Consider the following 19,065-nt stretch of genomic DNA (forward strand, 5'->3'; position numbering starts at 1 on the left):
CTTTTTAAATTGTCAGGAACGTCATATAGTGAAACATACTCGATATATTGTCGGGGATGTGTTTTTTGACGAGCCAGCCCCTCGAACGATCCCCGATATTATCATGTTGTCGTGATCACGGAGCTCAATGTTATGACCAACCAGACCCGTCACATCCGCCAGCGAACTAATCTAGGCCAGTATCCACAGATTAGTTCGTCTTTTGATCGACAATGGGGTGAAAACCATCGTTTTTTCGCTTATCGTAACTCGCCTAGTTCATCTCTGTTGTCGCAGAAAAAAAATAGAATCAAGTCCTGTATCCGCGGACAGACAGCTCACATCATAACATTTTTTATAAGCTCCATGATATCATTTACATGATCAACTCCGTAATTACATAAACATACATAGAGATTGAACAAACAACTCGGGATTAACACCTTGCATTTGCATAAACCCATGACAGACAAGCATTTTGATTTTATACACCTGGAGCCGCGGTTTAATGTATGAATTAGAACTGTTGAATTGTGCAATATATAGATATATATACATTTGTTTGTTCGGGATTATCTCTTAGTTGAGTTTGCCGTTTTCTCGACTTTAGCTGTCCTCACTGGATTCTCGACCGCGTTCCACAGCAGCTCACACAAAACCCATATAAATACATGGTACAGCTGTGCGCATAAAGGCAACACAACGTTCTGTGACGTAGGATAAAATGTTATCCCATCAGGCTTTCCTCTGTTATATTCCATAACGAGTGCTTATTTTCAAGGAGAACACATTACATGACAAGCAAAAGTCAAATATACTCGCTAAAACCACGACCATGTTAAATTTGTTTTTGGTTACTTGATTGATTGAGTATCCCCTATATCTGATTGGTCACTCAGCATTGTAGTAAGACAGAATAGGAATTCAAACATTTCCGAGCTAGAGATGTAATAAAAAGAGAGTTTAAAGAACCCAAGTTTAAACTTTAAATGTGTGATGATGTGAATGTTTCAATTGACCAAGGGCTCTGTGAGAAAACATTTTGTTTAATTGCAACTATTTGTCAAAACAAAATGGGGACAAATGTTGACTTGATATTGCTAGCGTTTCGATGAAAATACACACATGCAATAGAAACTGCACAAAACCCTACCTATCCTCAACCCTAATATTCATGAGCAATTGGAAATGATTGTAAAATATAGGTACAGATGTTCAGAGGTAATAGACTAAGTATTTTACAGGAACAATGTAGTCATAAGTAATTATTTATGACATTTATAAAACTTTAATTGAGTGCAAGATGCAAACATTTGAGCAAATTACAAAGAGAAAATACCCGCACAATACATTCTGGACTATGATGTTCAGTATTCAATTGAATAAATACTATGTTTGCTCCCAAACAACATTTAATTTAAATCATTTAAATCATAATGGTCAATACACTTGAAGTTATCCACATTGCTAAAAATAGTTTTCATGCTGGACTATAATACACACACCCCTCAAATTAATTAATTAAATCATTCTATGATAAATTTAAATCAACGATTGTAACACTCCAAGATTTGGTCGACAAAATCAGGTCTCGGATGTCATTTCTGGAATAACGTTCTGTGATAGTTTTTGTTGCCGTGCCTATTCAATGTATGCAGTCAAGTTTGGTCTTGTTACATACCTTGGATCTGGACCATTAGATCACCCTAGGCACTGGTCAGACTAGATGCCCAGTGAGGACAACTAACATAGCTGTAGGTTATTCATTTCATAATAATGAAAAGAAGCCAATCCTTCAGTTAATTTCGTGTGCATATCCAGTATGTGCAAGAAACCGTCACGTGGCTCATATACTGTCAAGCTTATATGTCCAAATTCATATATTTTATATATTAGTTTTATTTTTTCACAGTATTAAGAGATGTAAATAAGATAAAAGAACAACCTCGCGTTCTGTTAACGCCTGGAGTTGAATGAAAAGTGTCCTGAAACTAAAATTTGATCATTTGAAATACGCCAACCAGCTGGCTAAATTCGGGGTAGCCGTAATTATGATGCCATCATAGTAAAATTATTTTTTAAACCGTGCAGACGATTACATGGTACAGGCAGGCAAATTGTTATACTCACTCACGCTAGCGATTGCAAACTAATTTTCAATTATACATTGTTTATTTGCACAAAATGTGATCACACACGTTGCGCGAAGACCGCAAAACTCAGTAAGTAACTTTTATTTTTATCGAAACTGCGTGTGTCACCGAATAACATCTTGCACACGATTACATTACATAAACAGGTACATTACCCATATCTAGCTTTTCATTTATAATTGTAGTAAGATAAAAACATCCTAACTTGTGTGGTAACCTAATTTCTTATTAGGACAAATTAAATGAACATTTAGGTTAATATATCAATTGCTGTTAAACTGCATTTCATCATTCGCTTTGACATGTTTTTCCCATTGCAAAGAGCATGTGGTGCAAAGCTACTCACTCTAAGTGACACTGGCAAGCAGTAATTAGTGTGGAATAAAGGACTGCACAAAGTGCATTTTTTTGTTGCTTTATCACATACTAAATTCCCAGTCAATTACATAGTGCATACAAATTGAACTCCCATTATTGTGTAAACTCAAATTAAATGACTATCAAATTAAACCACGTACGTATCGTTTCGGTCGCAAATTTTAATAAAAGTTTATTTGATTTGAACTTACAAGCTAATTGCACCCAATTACACTTTGTTATATGGTTACACTCTGAGACAGACATCTCCTGTTGCAGTTAGTGGAGCACATTTTCATCAATATCATCAATATACGAACCAGCTAATCTAAAGTTAAACTGCACTGCGAGGTAATAATATTTTCAGATTTATGAAAGTTTATCAACAATTACTTGGCCTCAAGAAGTGTTAACGACGACAACAGTATACATTGTAACTACTATATTTTGCCTCATCATTGCGGGTGATACAAGCGATATGCTATATCTGTAGTGACCCGTGCTCAATATGATATGCATGCATGATTTCTGCTAATAGTTCTTTACAGAAATTTGATCACTATGAACATTACTATATAAGGTTTGGTGCTATAGATCGTGTAGTTTCATTGAATACAGCGTATCCCCAAATCCCCTGTGAACAATATCCATCTAGACTCTTATGAAGAAGTCATTATTACCAGTGATCTGCAATAAATAATATTTGATATTTCAACGTTTTTGGTTTACTTGTTTCAGATGTATTACTGTGGATTATATACATGTAGTCTTCGTTTTGAATAAAGCGATATACACCGTCTAATAGGTACAAAATTTGAATGTAACGAACGTGATTAGGAAGAGACTCTTGATAATATGAAGGGTAGATTGCTCTGTAGAACGGCATGGTATGCGTAGGCACATAATAAGCACAACTATAATTACCCTTAGACCAAAACACGAATATATGATATATATATAATTTCACTACCTCTTGGCTATCCTTTGGAAAGTTGTCACTACAAGCAAGTCTGATTCTTTCTGGTGTTGCTGGGCAGTCTAGCTGGAAACTGCCATGTAGACCAGCATCTGATCTAGCTGATGATATAGCATGTCTAATGGCAACCAATACAGACACTCCTAGTAAACATGGTGGTTCTCCAACAGCCTACAATTCGTCAAATACAATTATTAACATGTATATGAAGTATATTTATTTTGAAAAGTCGCAGTCAAAGTGTTTATGCACTGTATATGCAAAGTTTAAGATAGATACAATACCTTAGTCGAATATATACCCTTTGAACAGGTAGCTCCTTCCAACAAATGCACATTGAATTGTCTTGGTATATCACTGACGCATGGTATTTTATACATTCCCGGTCCCCTGGTCAGTAGTTCGCCTCTTTGTGAATATCGTAATTCTTCCATAACAAATAAACCATACCCTTGCATGAAAGCTCCTTCAATCTGCATGCATGTACGTATAAATTGGAATTCGGTAATTGGAATTCATTTGCAATATGTGGTATTAATTTGTTTTCCATGGTCATTTGTTACATAATAGAGGACGTAACGCTTCTGTTATTACCTTTTACGTTCAATGATCTCACCTGTCCAATGTCATGTGCAGGGTTTATACTGTGTCCAACATCCATAACAATGTCAACTCGTCTTATCTGATGATCACCAGTTAAGCAGTCAATTTCAACTTCACAACAAGCTGCCCCATACGTATGGTTGTACGATGTGCGGGAAGATTTGTAGTCGTCCCAATTGAGCGTTATGTCATCTGGTATTCTGAATAACAGTTGTAATGATAAAATAATATTTAGATATTTGGCGAACAGCACCATTATGTTTGTTCTTATAACCACTTTTGTATGTGTGTCTGATTTTATCTGCACTCCAGGAAGGTGGACACATTAAAAAAATCTGTTCTGACAATTCATGAAACATGAAATCAACTTTGCCATACTGTTGAAGCGACTACAAATAAGATTCGTACGGATAACTTAAAATTGTCCGTGTAAAGTCACAAAATATTGCATTATGAAAACAAACAAGTTTGCCATAATACATACCTATACAACATAATATTATTATAATATTATTCAAATTGAAAATGTAGCAAAGTTTGTTTATAGCATTAATATGATTTTATTTCCTAGGGAGTTTTTGTTTTTTTGTTTTCTCTAAGTGTTAAACTCAGTAACAAATTAGTTAATAAAGCACATTCACAAAGTTGGTCCAGGATAAGTATTGTCTGCTCTAGAACATAGTATTTCAACCAATCGGCTTCTCTGTATGCCTGTTCAAAACTTGATTGGCTGATCAGACTCGCACACAAGTTAGGTGAAAACATTTGAAAAACATGTATGTCTCATCCTTACCATGACAACTCAAAAAAATGATTTTAATGAGCGGAGCAGGTCACCAATAAGCACATCGGCTTGTTCATTTGTTTATTGGCATCATAATCTAGCTTCAACACATCGCAACACAACTTGCATCTTGCAGAAATTTGCATCTTTGTTGACGTTTCTGATCCCAATGTTCGAATTTATTCATAGTTTATGAGGCACTACCAGTCATTCAAGACTTAACTATTGTTTGTAAATATTGCTTATTTTATAATTAATCTTACTTGAATAATCCTGTTGCTGATAAGCTTATTCTATTTCTGTATGCTGCGCCAACCTAATGAGACAAATAATATTGCGTATTTATTATTTTATGTATTTCACAGGTGAATCGCCCACAATTAACTATGAACTAATCCAATCATTGCAAATGCTAAATGTATTGTCCAAACATACCCAATCCTCCCAGGAACCATTGGGATTTTCGTGAATAAATGGGTCCAGTCTTGTCATCAAAGTCTCACAGGCAATCTAAAAAATTGATACAGGAAATCATTTTATTGAAAAGCTACATGAAAAAGGAAAGTTTGATGTGATACAAATCTCAATTTAAGATATCCATCCTATACGCAATTCAACAATTGTAATTATAATTCATACCTTAACAGCATTCCCATATAGTTCTGTTCCCGTGGAGCCAGCAGTTGCAACCGTGTTAGGCACCTTATCCGTACTGGTCTCATTGATATGAATACGTTCAGAGGGTATACGTAGAACACGACTTGCGATCTGTATCGTCTTGGTATGTAACCCTTGACCCATCTCTATACCACCATGGGTAAGTAACACTGAACCATCCAGATATATATGCACCAATGCAGCGCCCTGTGAACCACAATGCACATATGAATTACATAGTGGTGGAATCAAAGTCAACAACTGTCTGATATTAACTCAGTATATCATTGAACAAATAAATAAATAAATAAATACATTTAGAGCCGCAAATTCGCGATAATTATTGTATTTTTAGTCCATCTGACAAGACAGTATAAACACCATTATGGTTGTGTTTTGATTACACAATGATATTGTTGTAAATCTTGATCACGCTCTGCACAGTGTGGAACGTGCCGACACTTAGCGAGTGTTCGCACTTATGTTAGCTCGTGTTTTCAACAAAAGACGGGGTCTTCAATCTTCGAATCAGGGTTCTAATTTTACGAGTATACCTCTTCCACTATGCGATCTCATGCTTGTCGTTGATTGGTCGATGCATAACAGTGGTACTACTTTCAAAGACGCCCACCCAAACATTGATATGCACGTGTTGATTTATTTCTACTGGTTCTACTGATAAAATATGTTATCGAGAGCTGTTAATTTACAAAAGAAATTTACAAAAGAAATTGTTATCACGGAATAACGGTTACTAAGTTGTTATTCGGTTCTTAAAGCAGTCAGGCCTGTTGACCACCAGGCGAAGAAATATAAAGAAACGAAAGCACTTCGTGATATTGACAGCTAACTAACCCTATTGCCACTCCGTTTGTACCACAGACAGTGAAAAAAAAACGAGATACTCAATTTGAAAACAGCCATAATCTATGAAAAAAATACGCGCGGTTGTTCTTTTACGCACTGGGCGCAATGACGCTGCAGATCAATGTTTTCTTCACACATGCAATGTTACTAAAAAAATATTTTAGTATTGTACTTCGACCCATAGTTCTCTAGGTAACTGACACAATCACTTTTACTTACTGCCCTTGGTTGAATGAGGAATACTCGGACAGGTTTATATTAGATCGAATGAAAAAACGCAGAAATAGGGACAATAGCGTCAATTAACAAATTCGCACAAAAAAATTACCCCAGAATATCTGGAGATTAGTATGAAAGCGACTGTAAAATAATTACATCTAATTTGTGCATGACCATACATATTTTGCAGTCAGTTATTATAGAAGGGCTTCTTAATACCCCACCACACAGTGTCAGCACATACATATGCATGACTTTTAAAATTCATTATTTAGTGACTGACCTGATTACATATGTTAATAGCTTTACCATTATAGGAATTGACAGGAACTATTGACACTCCTCGTTTCTTCCAGCGATTTGTACTAAAAGTGACAACATGTTCATGAATGATTTATTACAAAGTACAATTTCGTCTAGCTCATTATACATATATGCAAACAAATGTGTTAAATTGATTACAGGATAAAAGTAGTATATTATATGTCTTATTCATAATATTGCATGACACACCTATTAAAATAACTGTTTTTTTCTAATCTTTTATGATAATCACTTTTTACAATACACTCATTCCAACATCTTGTTAAATTACCAATATCAGGGACTTCTTGATAAAAGTGATTACTTTCACCTTCCTTATGCATATTCATCTCTCGAACCTGTAATTATCAATATTATGATAGCATGGGTGCTGTAACAGTGTGTTACTCAGTGAAGGAAGCTCTTTGTTACTACTGAAGTATAATTCGTTTTTAACTTCTTATCATCAAATTAAATTCAATTTACTATTTTGAGGGAAGAATGACAAGGTTTATTTGTACGTTATTGCACAAGGTTTGCACCACTAACTCTACACTAGATAGATCAGCATAGATGTGGTTAAATTCAATTAATGGAATTTTTGTCAGTTGTTTTCGTATTAAAAGATTGTTTAACATTTGGTTATGCGTGTGCAGATTTTTCAAAATTTAATTACCGATTCTGTATTTGGGATAGTGATTAAAAAATGTTACACTAGTAGTTTTAATTTACAGAGACTTGATGATTATTAAAGACTTTTTTACTTTTTCAGATCTCACCTCTACAGAAGGAACACCACATGTTTTAGCCACCAGGTCCATGATAGTTTCTATCACTGGCGTTGCCTGCACAAATCCAGGTGATCGCATTACAGTGTTCGATGCCATATTTGTTTTACAAGCTCTTCCAGATATTGCATAGGCAGGTATGTTATATGCATTCTGCAGCTGAATCAACATTTTTTCCATAGTCTAAAATGTAAAGCGCAGAACTTACACGAGAGATAACAGACAAATATAAAGTTTAAGTTCAACTCCAGCGCATAATAGAATGCACACATACATTGCAGTGTATCACACTTTCCAACTCCATCATTTAACATCTTTAAACATTTATTATTTTTGTTTTAGCATAATTCATTACAGATGTTACTAATCAAATTCTGAGAGTTAGGTCGCAGATAATAATATAAACTAATTCCCTTGTAAGCAAGGTAACCAAGGACAGTGCAATGATTTAATACTTACATTAATTGAAATGTCGTAACCGAATCCAGCATTTAGATATAGTGAACATTGAAGTGCACAAAGTCTTCCAGTTTTACTGAAACCAACATTATACCTGGCCAATATCGGTTCTCGCTTACCAACAATTTGCATATCTAAATCACGCCCAACGATTAGACGAGTTGGTTTACCAGTTCTAGAGGTTGCAAATAAAATAGGGTTAAATGAGTCCAAAAAAAAATGTAATGAAATTAAACGATGTTGTCATTTGTCGTATGTTTAATTTCATGAAACAAACTCAATAACGACCTACATTTTGTCAAATCTAAAACAATACTTACAATTCACTTGTAATATAAAAAGATGAATTTCAACGCTAGTTGTTGCACGATATATCATTAAAGTCTACAATATATCTGTCACAAAGGCATATAAGCTCAGCATATAGTTAAATGCATATATGTTAACTATTTACTTTTTTGCAGCAACGGCACACGTCATAGCAAATTGAAGTGGGCGTGTGATTTTACCACCGAATGCTCCTCCAACACGCCTAATCTTACATGTGACTTTGTTTGCGGGTATACTCAGAGCTGCCGCCACACATCTCTGCAAATGAATAGGAGAAAAAAAGATGGATTTACTAACGGATTTATTTTATTAATCGGTTTCACGAGAATTAAGCTGTTCATCAATTTTTGACAGAACAAAAACACGATGGGCAACTAGAGCCGCAACTCGAGCCATTAACGAGTATTAAAATTGATATTATGAATTGAAATAAAATATATTAGGTATTTTGTTATGGTGCATACCTGTGTAGAAGACATGTCTTGGGATGACACAATTATTACCATTTCATGGAGTTCCTTTGGCTGTGCAATACAGCACTGTGTTTCCATATAGTAATGACACTGACCACCAATACGAATCTCGCCTTCGATCACATGATCTGACTTCGCCAGTTCGCCCTTTACGTCTCCTTCTTCTAAATGGCGAAATGGCTGTAGGTAAGAGTCTTGTTCAATGGCCTCCTAGAATGAAGATTTACAAAAAAAAAACATGCATTTAATATTGTATGACGTTTATCACCGTCGGTTCATAATTAAAAATTATTCACTTTTGCCCACCTCAATTGTAAGAATGGTGTCTAGTACTTCATACTCTATTTTTACTAACTTAGCTGCTTTACGAGCCAATTCCGTTGTATCAGCAACAACACCGCCAATCACTTGACCAACGTATAATACCTGAAATCCATGAACAATAGAAATGTTAATTTAATTGGTCATTATTAACAAATTCATCTCCATTACTTCATTTACATAAGTAAGTAAGCATTCAATTGAATCTGTTAAGATTAGTTCATTATATTAAGTCTTATATTCATCTCACCTCTTCTGATGCGAATATAACTTCATTTGGATCAGTTTCATTCCACCTGTTTTTACCAGGTACATCATCAGCTCCAACAAAGCAGTGTACACCTTCCAGTGTGGTGGCCTCTGATGCATCGATCGATCTATTATATTATATTATATATAAATTGTGTGAATGTATGAATGAATGAATTGATAGATGGATGGATGAATGAATGAACGAATTAATGAACGACACTTATACTTACTTTATTTTCGCATTTGCATGTTTACTTGTTACAAGGGCAAAGTGCAATTCACCTGTGTGAAAGAAAATATATAATATAGTTGTCTTTAATGACAAGGATTTTTTTCCATTCGTATTGTATGGTTATATATATATAACTTTATTGAGATCTTCCAATCACATAATGTCATCGATTTTTATCAAATATATCACTGTGGCAATAGTCTACTGAAGATGGGTGCGATTTACTTTTAAGTGAGTGACCTGATAGCTATTGATACGATTCTATATATCAACAGTGAGTGTGACAGTCACAATTTATCATTCATATGACTTACGATTGAGCCTTTCAATTTGAATTTTCCATTTAACAGAATTATTTTAAGTATCTCAAGCAAAAAAACTTTTACCTTCTTCTGGTTTTATGTCATCTAAAAAGATAGCTTCCCCAGTGGTTAACTGTAAACTTGATTCATTCATGATTGGTCGTCCCACAGGATCGGCTTTAGACTGTAATCTAGGTACATTCTATACGAAAAAAGAGTGAAATATAATATTTACCTTCATACATGATGTTTATTTAACAATGAATAACAGTAATTCTTTTTGTTCTTACCTGAAAAAGTTGGATGCTGTCAGTGGGCGGCATTTCGATTGGAACAAGTGCTGATTTGTCAGTCTATAAGATAAATAATAGTCTATGCATGTACTAGCCAAATCACTTACGTAACATATAATCACATATCTTAATGTCGAGTTTTTTATATTTAGTATTAGCTATCAGTTTATGTCCACCAGTAGTGACCAACATTTCAATAGAACTAATATCAATTTACAGGCATCTAACGAATATATGCAATGTGCACCATAGGTGATATGTTAAATATAATAATCGAAGCGCATAGTATAATTATTTGTATTATTTTACTTCATGTTCCCTTGTGTATTCATTACATCATGTACACTTGATTCACTCACCAGTTGCTGATTTAGTACATTATGAACATTCAGATAAAATTTGTAGAAGAAACTCTGCAGCATACATTTTCGATATTCTACAAAACCTCCATGTGTAGACAGCTGCAGCATTTCTACCAACATGCGTTGAACATCATTAAGAAGACCTTCATCCCATTTCCTGACATGTGCAAGTATATGCAAATATGAAGATATGCATGTAATTAACTGATGAATATAATTAAAATTAGAAGTTCTAATGATGACGTTGATGTTATAATGTCCATTATCAATGAATTTGTAATTATTGTAACTTTTACCTTCCTAGAATTTTCTCCATAATTGATGTTGCCATAACCACAGTTGGTCCTGTTCCACCAAAGCATAGATTAATATTCTTGATGACATTGCTGCTGTCTTCAAACACAACTTTCATGCCAGCACTAATCATAGAAACGTCTCTGTCTCGACGATGTACTTGATTTCTTACTTTGTATCCAGCGAAATATTCATTCTTAAAATAGATTAGTAAATTAGTAAAACAATAATGAATTGATTTCACAGGAAATTAGGCATACTGAAGTAACTTTATTTTCACCTCTTTCGTTGATGGAATTGTCAAATTAATTAGAATTTCATCAGCTTCTAGACACGTTTTCCTGAATTCCACAAAGAAGCTATTATCCAGAGGTAAGCTCCTGTCGCCACCTAAAATAAAAACATAGCGAATTAGTGTGACGTAATATTATTATATTATCATCACAGTAATGAATAAATAATTTATATAATAATATTTACTTGGTTTAATGTTATCTCATTTAATGTAACTTGATGCAAGTTATTTTTTTCAAGAAACAGTATATATTATGATATATTTTATATATTCAATGGTTTCACATTCATGTACTTTTAAGGTACGCCAAATTACCCCCGGAAAACAGTTAATAAAAAAAATGCCTACAATGTGACCCCAAACCATGATACTACACCACGAATGTAGACTGAACTGAATTTATTATCATAATATTTAAATTACTAGATATCCAGTGACGTAATGTCAGTACAGTGAGCCTTAAGACATAAGAGCCTTAAGACATGGCTTTCATTAAAGTATGGTTATTGTAGATTATAATAAGAAGACATATTAAATATGAAGAAATATTTTAACTTGATGGACAACTATAACTAATGACACAATCATGTTGAACAAGTGTTACCATTAAAAGACGCAACAATGACAGTCGTTCCAGCAGCCATCAACATTGGTGTAATATCTGATAGCGGGCTGGCACTCATTATATGACTACCGATTCCCTGGCAATAGAATAAGAAAGCATACAGTTATAATTATAAACGTTGGATCTGATTGCAGATACATGTTTTATTGTATAAGGTACAATGAACTGAATTAGTTCCACTAGGTGTTAATATTTTTACGTCATTCACAGTAGTACATTTTATTGCAAAATTATACTATTAGTTACAGACCATATGCCATTACTGTAGTTGTAATGGATATGAACTATGCAAGCCATTATACAAGACTACATATAAATTTCTAAATACTTACAGCTACATTCCTCATTTGCTGGTCACCTGCGAGTTCTAACATATCCAACAATGATATAAAGACATCCATTCTGCGTTCTAGATTAAACAGAGATAGCATAAATCATATATTAAACATAATTGTATTGTCAACATAATGTGATTTATATAAGCATAGTATTGTTACAAAATCAGTAATTAAACAAAAAGAATATGCCCACATTATGATATATTTGTACACACTAACCTGCCAACACGTTCACATGCTTTTTGAGAACATCGTACATACGATTCAAAGTAACAGAAGAACCAAATGTGATACCAGATTCTGTGATATCAATCTGGTTTAACTCTGGTACGTGTGTTACTGATATCAAAGTAGTTTTCACATTATTTGGTCTTGGTTCAAATCCTTTCAACGGTAAATATAAATGAAATATCACAAAGATTGACAGTTTTAGAAAGAAAAGCTTTTAAATTATTTGCGATCATTCGGTAAACTGATAGTACACTTGGTGTATTGCAGATAAGCACATTTTCATGGTAAATTACATTATAGCAAACCTTTCAATTTAGTTACATGCATTTTATTCTGTTATTATAACACATTGAAAAGATATACCATTAAACGTCAGAGGAATGGGTAATATACGCAATCATAAGTCAAAATGTTATGTTCACAGAGGTCTATTTGGTTTACAATTAAAACAAATACGGAGATAAATCAATATAAATTTTACTGACTAACCAACTTCAGCATTGCCAACCACCAATTTGGCTGCAGTTGATTCATTCTTCAATTTAAGAAGTTCTTCTAAGGAGGTAGGTCGGATCCAGTCTACAGATTCCCCAACAAACCGCACAGTCTTAGTATGAATATTGTTGTTGGTCTAATGGCAACAAAGCTTTAATTATTGAAATAATATATAAAGAAAGACTAATTGGAGTTATATTGATCAAATGATATTGTTAGCAGCTACTAATAATGACAGTACCTGTAATTCCGGCGGAAATATTGGTTCCTGAGATGAGTCATATGGAGAGTAATAATTTGGGCTGAACAATTTGCCCAGAGACTATAAAAAAATAAGTCGATCGATAAGTAATGCATGAATATGGCACAAGTACTCAAAACCGTGATTTAGATTTCCGTGTTTATTCAGTGTGTTAATTTTAATATGTGCCAGATACATGTGCGTCTACTCACTCCATCCCCATCTTGTTCCTTACTGCATGTTGTCGGGTTTCCACAGCAACTCTTCAGTAAAGGATAATATTGAACATCAATTGACAAGAGTTGAAGAGCTCACATACACATGTACATAGACAGACGACAGTGGACACTGTATTTGTAAGTGTTTCATAAAGTTGATAATAATGTGAAATGCTTATATTAAATTAATAACGTTAACGAGTAATTTTCGATTTGCAGAATGTATGTTCATATACTTGGTAAGTTATTGAGTTGACCACATACCTGTGTACTGAATGACTTGAATCCCTCCAGTATTGATCTATAACCCGTACAACGACAGAGATTTCCTTTCAAACATCCTTCAATATCCAGGGAAGTTGGTTGTGGATTGTTACGTAACAGAGTATACATTGACATTACCATGCCTGGCGAACAAAACCCACACTGCAATCCATAGGATTTAGTAAGTCGTTCCTGTGGACGAAATATGTATAAAAACAGACAATAATATCATTCTTTATTACAATGTCAAACAATTTCATAATCGTTGGTTGTTTTCGAATATACATCACTTGAATATTTGGCACGGCGATAAATGAAATGATACGGTTTTAATGGTTCATATTAGATACGTACGTTTTTGAAATGTACACAATGACATCTGATACATGCTTTAGTTCACGCTCACCTCTAATGCAATACAATGATATAGATTCTAACAAAGGAAGGCATATATACCTGTACCGGGTGTAACTTTGTCTTTGATGACCCAACACCTTCCACTGTTGTGATAGCCATTCCATGTACAGAGCATACAGGCGTGTAGCACGAATTAATAGCAATGTGGCTGCACATATAGTTCAGACATATTGTTTAAGCAGTGAACTATCCACTGTATTTCTAATGTTGCAGCAAAAACTAATAAAACACCCTATGTCGATGTTTCTGGTTATAATATATTAACTGGTATTGACTAGTCAACTTGATATTGCTTGATCCTGCTACATCTACATTGTTTTTAAAGATGCTTAGTTGGCCAATGTTCATCAAAATTGGCAAATATTTATTGTTCAAAATATGAAACTATATCGGATAACTATTTTGGAAGTGTTTAGAGCTTTATTATAAATGAAAATACATTTAAAAAATATGGTACAACTACATTAAATAATCATAGTGCCGATGCACATGAATGTTGTACTGTGAAAGGATACGATATCTTCTTGTCAACGTGGTCATATTTTGACAGCATTACAGTACAAGCTCCACATCCTCCTTCACCACAAGACAATTTACTTCCTGTCAATTTAACTGAGTGTAGCGCAATGTTAAAGAAAACACTTATTTCAAATATATTTTTCTGATTATAAATAAAAGAGAGAGAAATGACGTTTCTGATTGTTCGATTCCATGCTGCTCCTTTCCATTTCACTGGGACGTAAGGTAACCCTATATAATATAATGTCACAGTTCGTGAGTATAATGCGGTTTTCAAAGTAAGTAAATAAATGTTTCCAGTAAAACAATAATTGCCATTACACCCGCTATAGTCCGCGACCATGTGAAATCGTCTCGTATAATACTGATATTTTCACGAAATAAAAAGCCTTTGAAAGCTAAAGTGAAAATTACTTTTTTTACCCTGTTTATGTGATCAGAAATTACATAGCGACACATCAATTGAAGCAGTTTAATGACCATCAAAGGATACGTTTTCTCCTGATGTAGTTCAGTAACGTTACTTCTGGTCTCACATTATGATCTGTGAACTAATATTATGATCATTAATGTTTAGCAATCTATCTGAATGCTTGAGATTTTCATTATCGACTGGAAAGTACAGCGGTGTGATTAAAGCATTATCTATTATTAACTCTTGTCTGGAATTATTGGAGAAAAGGTCACTCTGGTTCACTTTACACATGGTCAGGTACCAGCATAAGCCTCAAATGGCTGTTTTCACGGCACAACATCGCCTGTTGACCGACCGAATGACTGTTTTCCTTTCCTTCGTAAAAGCACAGTAAGAAACAATACCACAAGCGATTCAAGATAAACAGTGTTCTTTATTACGTGGCGTTTTACACGTTGGTGTGGTTTAATCGTTACTAATTAATTCTGATAAGCTGAAAAAAAGTGGTGCTAACTTAGGCATTAAATGAAAATTGAGCAAAGTCGTATTTTTCGAGACAAAAAAGTTTGATGTTAGAAGAAATCCACCTGTAGAGTCTGTCATGCAAAATGCGCTAATTCAGGTCGCCGTTTTTTTTTGTTTTTTTTCTAGTTGAGGGAGGGTAGTAGTCCATGAATTTGGGGTATTCTCATGGCTGATTAATAGAAGATCGTTTGTGACGAGAAACGTGCAAATTTGTATAGGAAAAATTAAGTAAAATAACAATTAAGATCAGTTTGTCACGTGAAATAGTGTTAACTATGCTTTGAATTGGTATGGCAAGGTGCATGACGTTTATTACGACACTGAGCACCTTTTTCATAGATATGCCATGTTCTGTGTAAAACTCCCGCACCCAGTCACATCTCGTATTCTGGTGACACCAGGATAACGTAGGTACAATACATTTAGTGGTGTGCGTTCTAGCGGGTGCAGAATAAAAGAGTAAATATAAAGGTTCTTCGCACATATTTAAGTAACTGTATGGTTCACCTTCCATCAGGTTTTCAAAATCACAATAAATGCTGATTAGCGTGAAACAACAACAAACAATTGTTTGTCATAGTTATGTATATGCACATGTCTTAAACATATAGTCACTACAGTTAGTAAACCACACAAAGCTCTAACTATAATATTATTGATTTCATAGTTATTTATCATAGCAGACCACATAAACCTGTCGCCGGAAAGGGAAAACCAATACACACATCAGCTGTACATACAACCTCAACTGACTGAACAGAATCAATAAAAGTAACCAAGCAGTTGACTGGAGAGATAGCAACAATACACTTTGTCCTAACATGCTGAAAGGGCGCACATACATAGGCCTAAATTTCTAAAGGTTTGATTCGCGACCTCGTACTGGTTTATAACCGGTCTTGTGATCCGCGCATAATTCCAGAAGACACTGCATGCATTTTTATATTATTAATTTATTTATGACGTACAGTTTCTGTGCTAATGAAAATGAATTAATATATAGATCAACACATTCTTAATGGGGTGATATATATATATTTTTGGGGCAAGAGTTAGGAACGGGGAATTAGGAACCATTAGTGTTGAATACAAATGGAGCGACCTAATTAGAGAGTAGCAATGATCAGATATGTAACCATGGTAACCATGCTCGTAGTTTGGATTCATTTAAGTTGGGGAATTAATATGTTTGTACATTTACTGTGCGTGTACTTTATTTTTTATCATTCGGCTGTTAAACAGTAAACTGTCTTGAAAATATTTTCATCTGTTGTGGTAGTGACCCGTCCAGAGTTCGAACTCAGTTCTCAAGCCAGTGTCTAATTAGTACCACGAGGGTTTGTATTTATTTCTATTCATTTATACTTTTTCACAAATTTTAGTTATAAAATTGAACAAACTTTAAACTTGCTACTTTACTGCCAGCTGCAGGCGAGTATACATATACACTGAACCATGTGGGTTGTCACACAAATAGATAATATACCTTTATTACATGTCAGTATTTGTGGAAAAAACAAACAGGCACAGATGGGATTAGATACCAGGCCCTTATACAAGAAATTGACTGTCACGAGGTCAGGCCAAATATTAACCTAAAATACCAAATAATATGCAATGTTTTTACCACCTCGTGTGCGGATTCTTAACCAACATAAAATTACACAATTCGTGTAACACAGGAATAATTTAGACTGATATGCACCAGTATAATTCAATATAATTACATTTTCTTCAATTCAATAGTGTTAGTCGCTTGCATGATAAACACTATCTGACCCGACCCTGACCCTAATGTCTAGACATGTTTGTTTACATCTTACGTGAACACATTGCTTTTCATTTTGTGTTAGCCAGTTATGTAAACCCTGCCTAACCCGCCTATTAGGTGTTTGTCGCTTTCGTTAATCATAATGTGAGTTGAACACTCTGCGTTTGTATTAAGCGTTTTTTTCATTTGCCATGTGGGTCATGCCATAATGTGCAACCACGTTGTATTGTGATTGTTGAATGGTGTCTACCTCGCATGTCACTCCATCATGACCTAGGTTCAATCACACGACCATTTTGCAACGACTGCGTCACCAACTACTAGTGTGACTCACACTGATCGTTATCTTTAACTTGCTAGGATTTATCACCGTTATTATGTTTTCACCTGATTTGATGCACCTAATTGGTAATGACATTTATTGTAATTAGTAAATACCGAATATATCGAACAAACGACTCATAATGAAGGTCGTGTAATTTGTGTATGTGTGTAGATGAGTAGTGTTGCAGGCGTTATGTATACTTGCGCTCTTTAGCAAATATGACAAACTCACCTTTTTACCATTGACGTATATAACCAACACGTCAGCAGCATGATTGTCATTATTAGTATCACTAGATGATGTGTAACGTGCTGCAGTAGACATGGCGCTGCTTCAAAACACACAAGAATAATTACAATACACCAAAAAGGTATTGTCAACGTAGACTTGTCTTTGTCCTAGTGTATTCTGCGAAATGACACTCATTTAAAAAAATGTATCAACCGCTTTTTAATATTCAACACTACTACCACAGATAATGGTTCAGCAAAATACACCGAGGGTAACATCTGGCTATAGAGTATCGGTAAACATAGGTGGCGCCATATACACACACTGCATGCTGTTTGTCGCTATTCATTTTAGGCGAGCAGTAGACTGTCGACAGTCTAGGCGAGCAGCTGTTATGTTCGATTAATGTATCACGACATATTGTTTTATGCGTCAGCTTAAAAGTGTCTGCGGCACTGTTGTTTTGTTAGAATTTTAAAACACAATTTAATTTAAGGGACCAACATGTCAAAGACGGATTAATAACTGACCCCTAGGATAATTGATCTGTGATTCAGACACAAGATTCTAAAGGTCGATGACATTTTTGTAATTTGATTGCAGACACATAAAGAGAAAACAAAATATGATCTCTTGGCACACAGCGTTACGAACGACTAGCGATTCACAGATCTCAAACTCGTGTTTTCACACAAATTAGCCGTCTTAGACATCAGTAGGACATATACACTACTGTATTCGCCTCTATCCAAGCTTTTAGATGATATATAGGTTGTTATAATAGCATGGTTAAATGACGAATTCAAGTCAAATAATATAATTTTGTTAAATTTAAAGTGCTACCTATTTAATATCAAATATTATCCTACCAAATATCTGTTTTCTACAGAATACGAGTGAGTATTATATACTACAAGGTTATTATGAGAATACCTTAAAGTATGCACTGTCGGAGTGCATACTTTGAGGTATCATCGTAATAACATTATTATACATCTTTTTCTTCCAAGGATACATTATGGGAATACTGAAATCCAAAAAAAGTTTGGAACAGAATCAGCGACTTCTTTGTGTGGAGTCCGGTCAAACCCTGTTTGTTTTTATTATTAGAGGACGCTTACGCGCGTAATCATCCCATATTTGGAATTTGT

General features: G+C 34.5%; 1 protein-coding gene across 1 annotated transcript; it reads right to left on the bottom strand.

Annotated features, from left to right (window-relative positions):
- Window positions 1-1,244: 1,244 nt before the first annotated feature.
- Window positions 1,245-18,456, bottom strand: LOC100370241 (xanthine dehydrogenase/oxidase-like). Its single transcript, XM_085502423.1, has 32 exons — window positions 17,915-18,456; window positions 15,141-15,198; window positions 14,644-14,740; window positions 14,168-14,276; window positions 13,712-13,903; window positions 13,442-13,492; window positions 13,230-13,310; window positions 12,983-13,124; window positions 12,482-12,646; window positions 12,257-12,333; window positions 11,904-12,000; window positions 11,285-11,394; window positions 11,007-11,200; window positions 10,708-10,867; window positions 10,346-10,408; window positions 10,140-10,257; window positions 9,752-9,803; window positions 9,520-9,646; window positions 9,255-9,374; window positions 8,940-9,158; window positions 8,600-8,733; window positions 8,146-8,320; window positions 7,678-7,869; window positions 7,109-7,257; window positions 6,879-6,960; window positions 5,492-5,716; window positions 5,288-5,362; window positions 5,116-5,168; window positions 4,082-4,268; window positions 3,750-3,938; window positions 3,460-3,636; window positions 1,245-3,176 (listed from the first exon to the last, which is right to left on the bottom strand). Exons 1-32 carry the CDS (start codon window positions 18,005-18,007, stop codon window positions 3,141-3,143), a joined length of 3,999 nt encoding a protein of 1,332 aa, XP_085358549.1. The 5' UTR covers window positions 18,008-18,456; the 3' UTR covers window positions 1,245-3,140.
- Window positions 18,457-19,065: the final 609 nt, after the last annotated feature.

The sequence above is a fragment of the Saccoglossus kowalevskii genome, chromosome 8 (genome assembly GCF_978046115.1).
Source record: "Saccoglossus kowalevskii chromosome 8, keSacKowa6.1, whole genome shotgun sequence".
NCBI lineage: Eukaryota > Metazoa > Hemichordata > Enteropneusta > Harrimaniidae > Saccoglossus > Saccoglossus kowalevskii.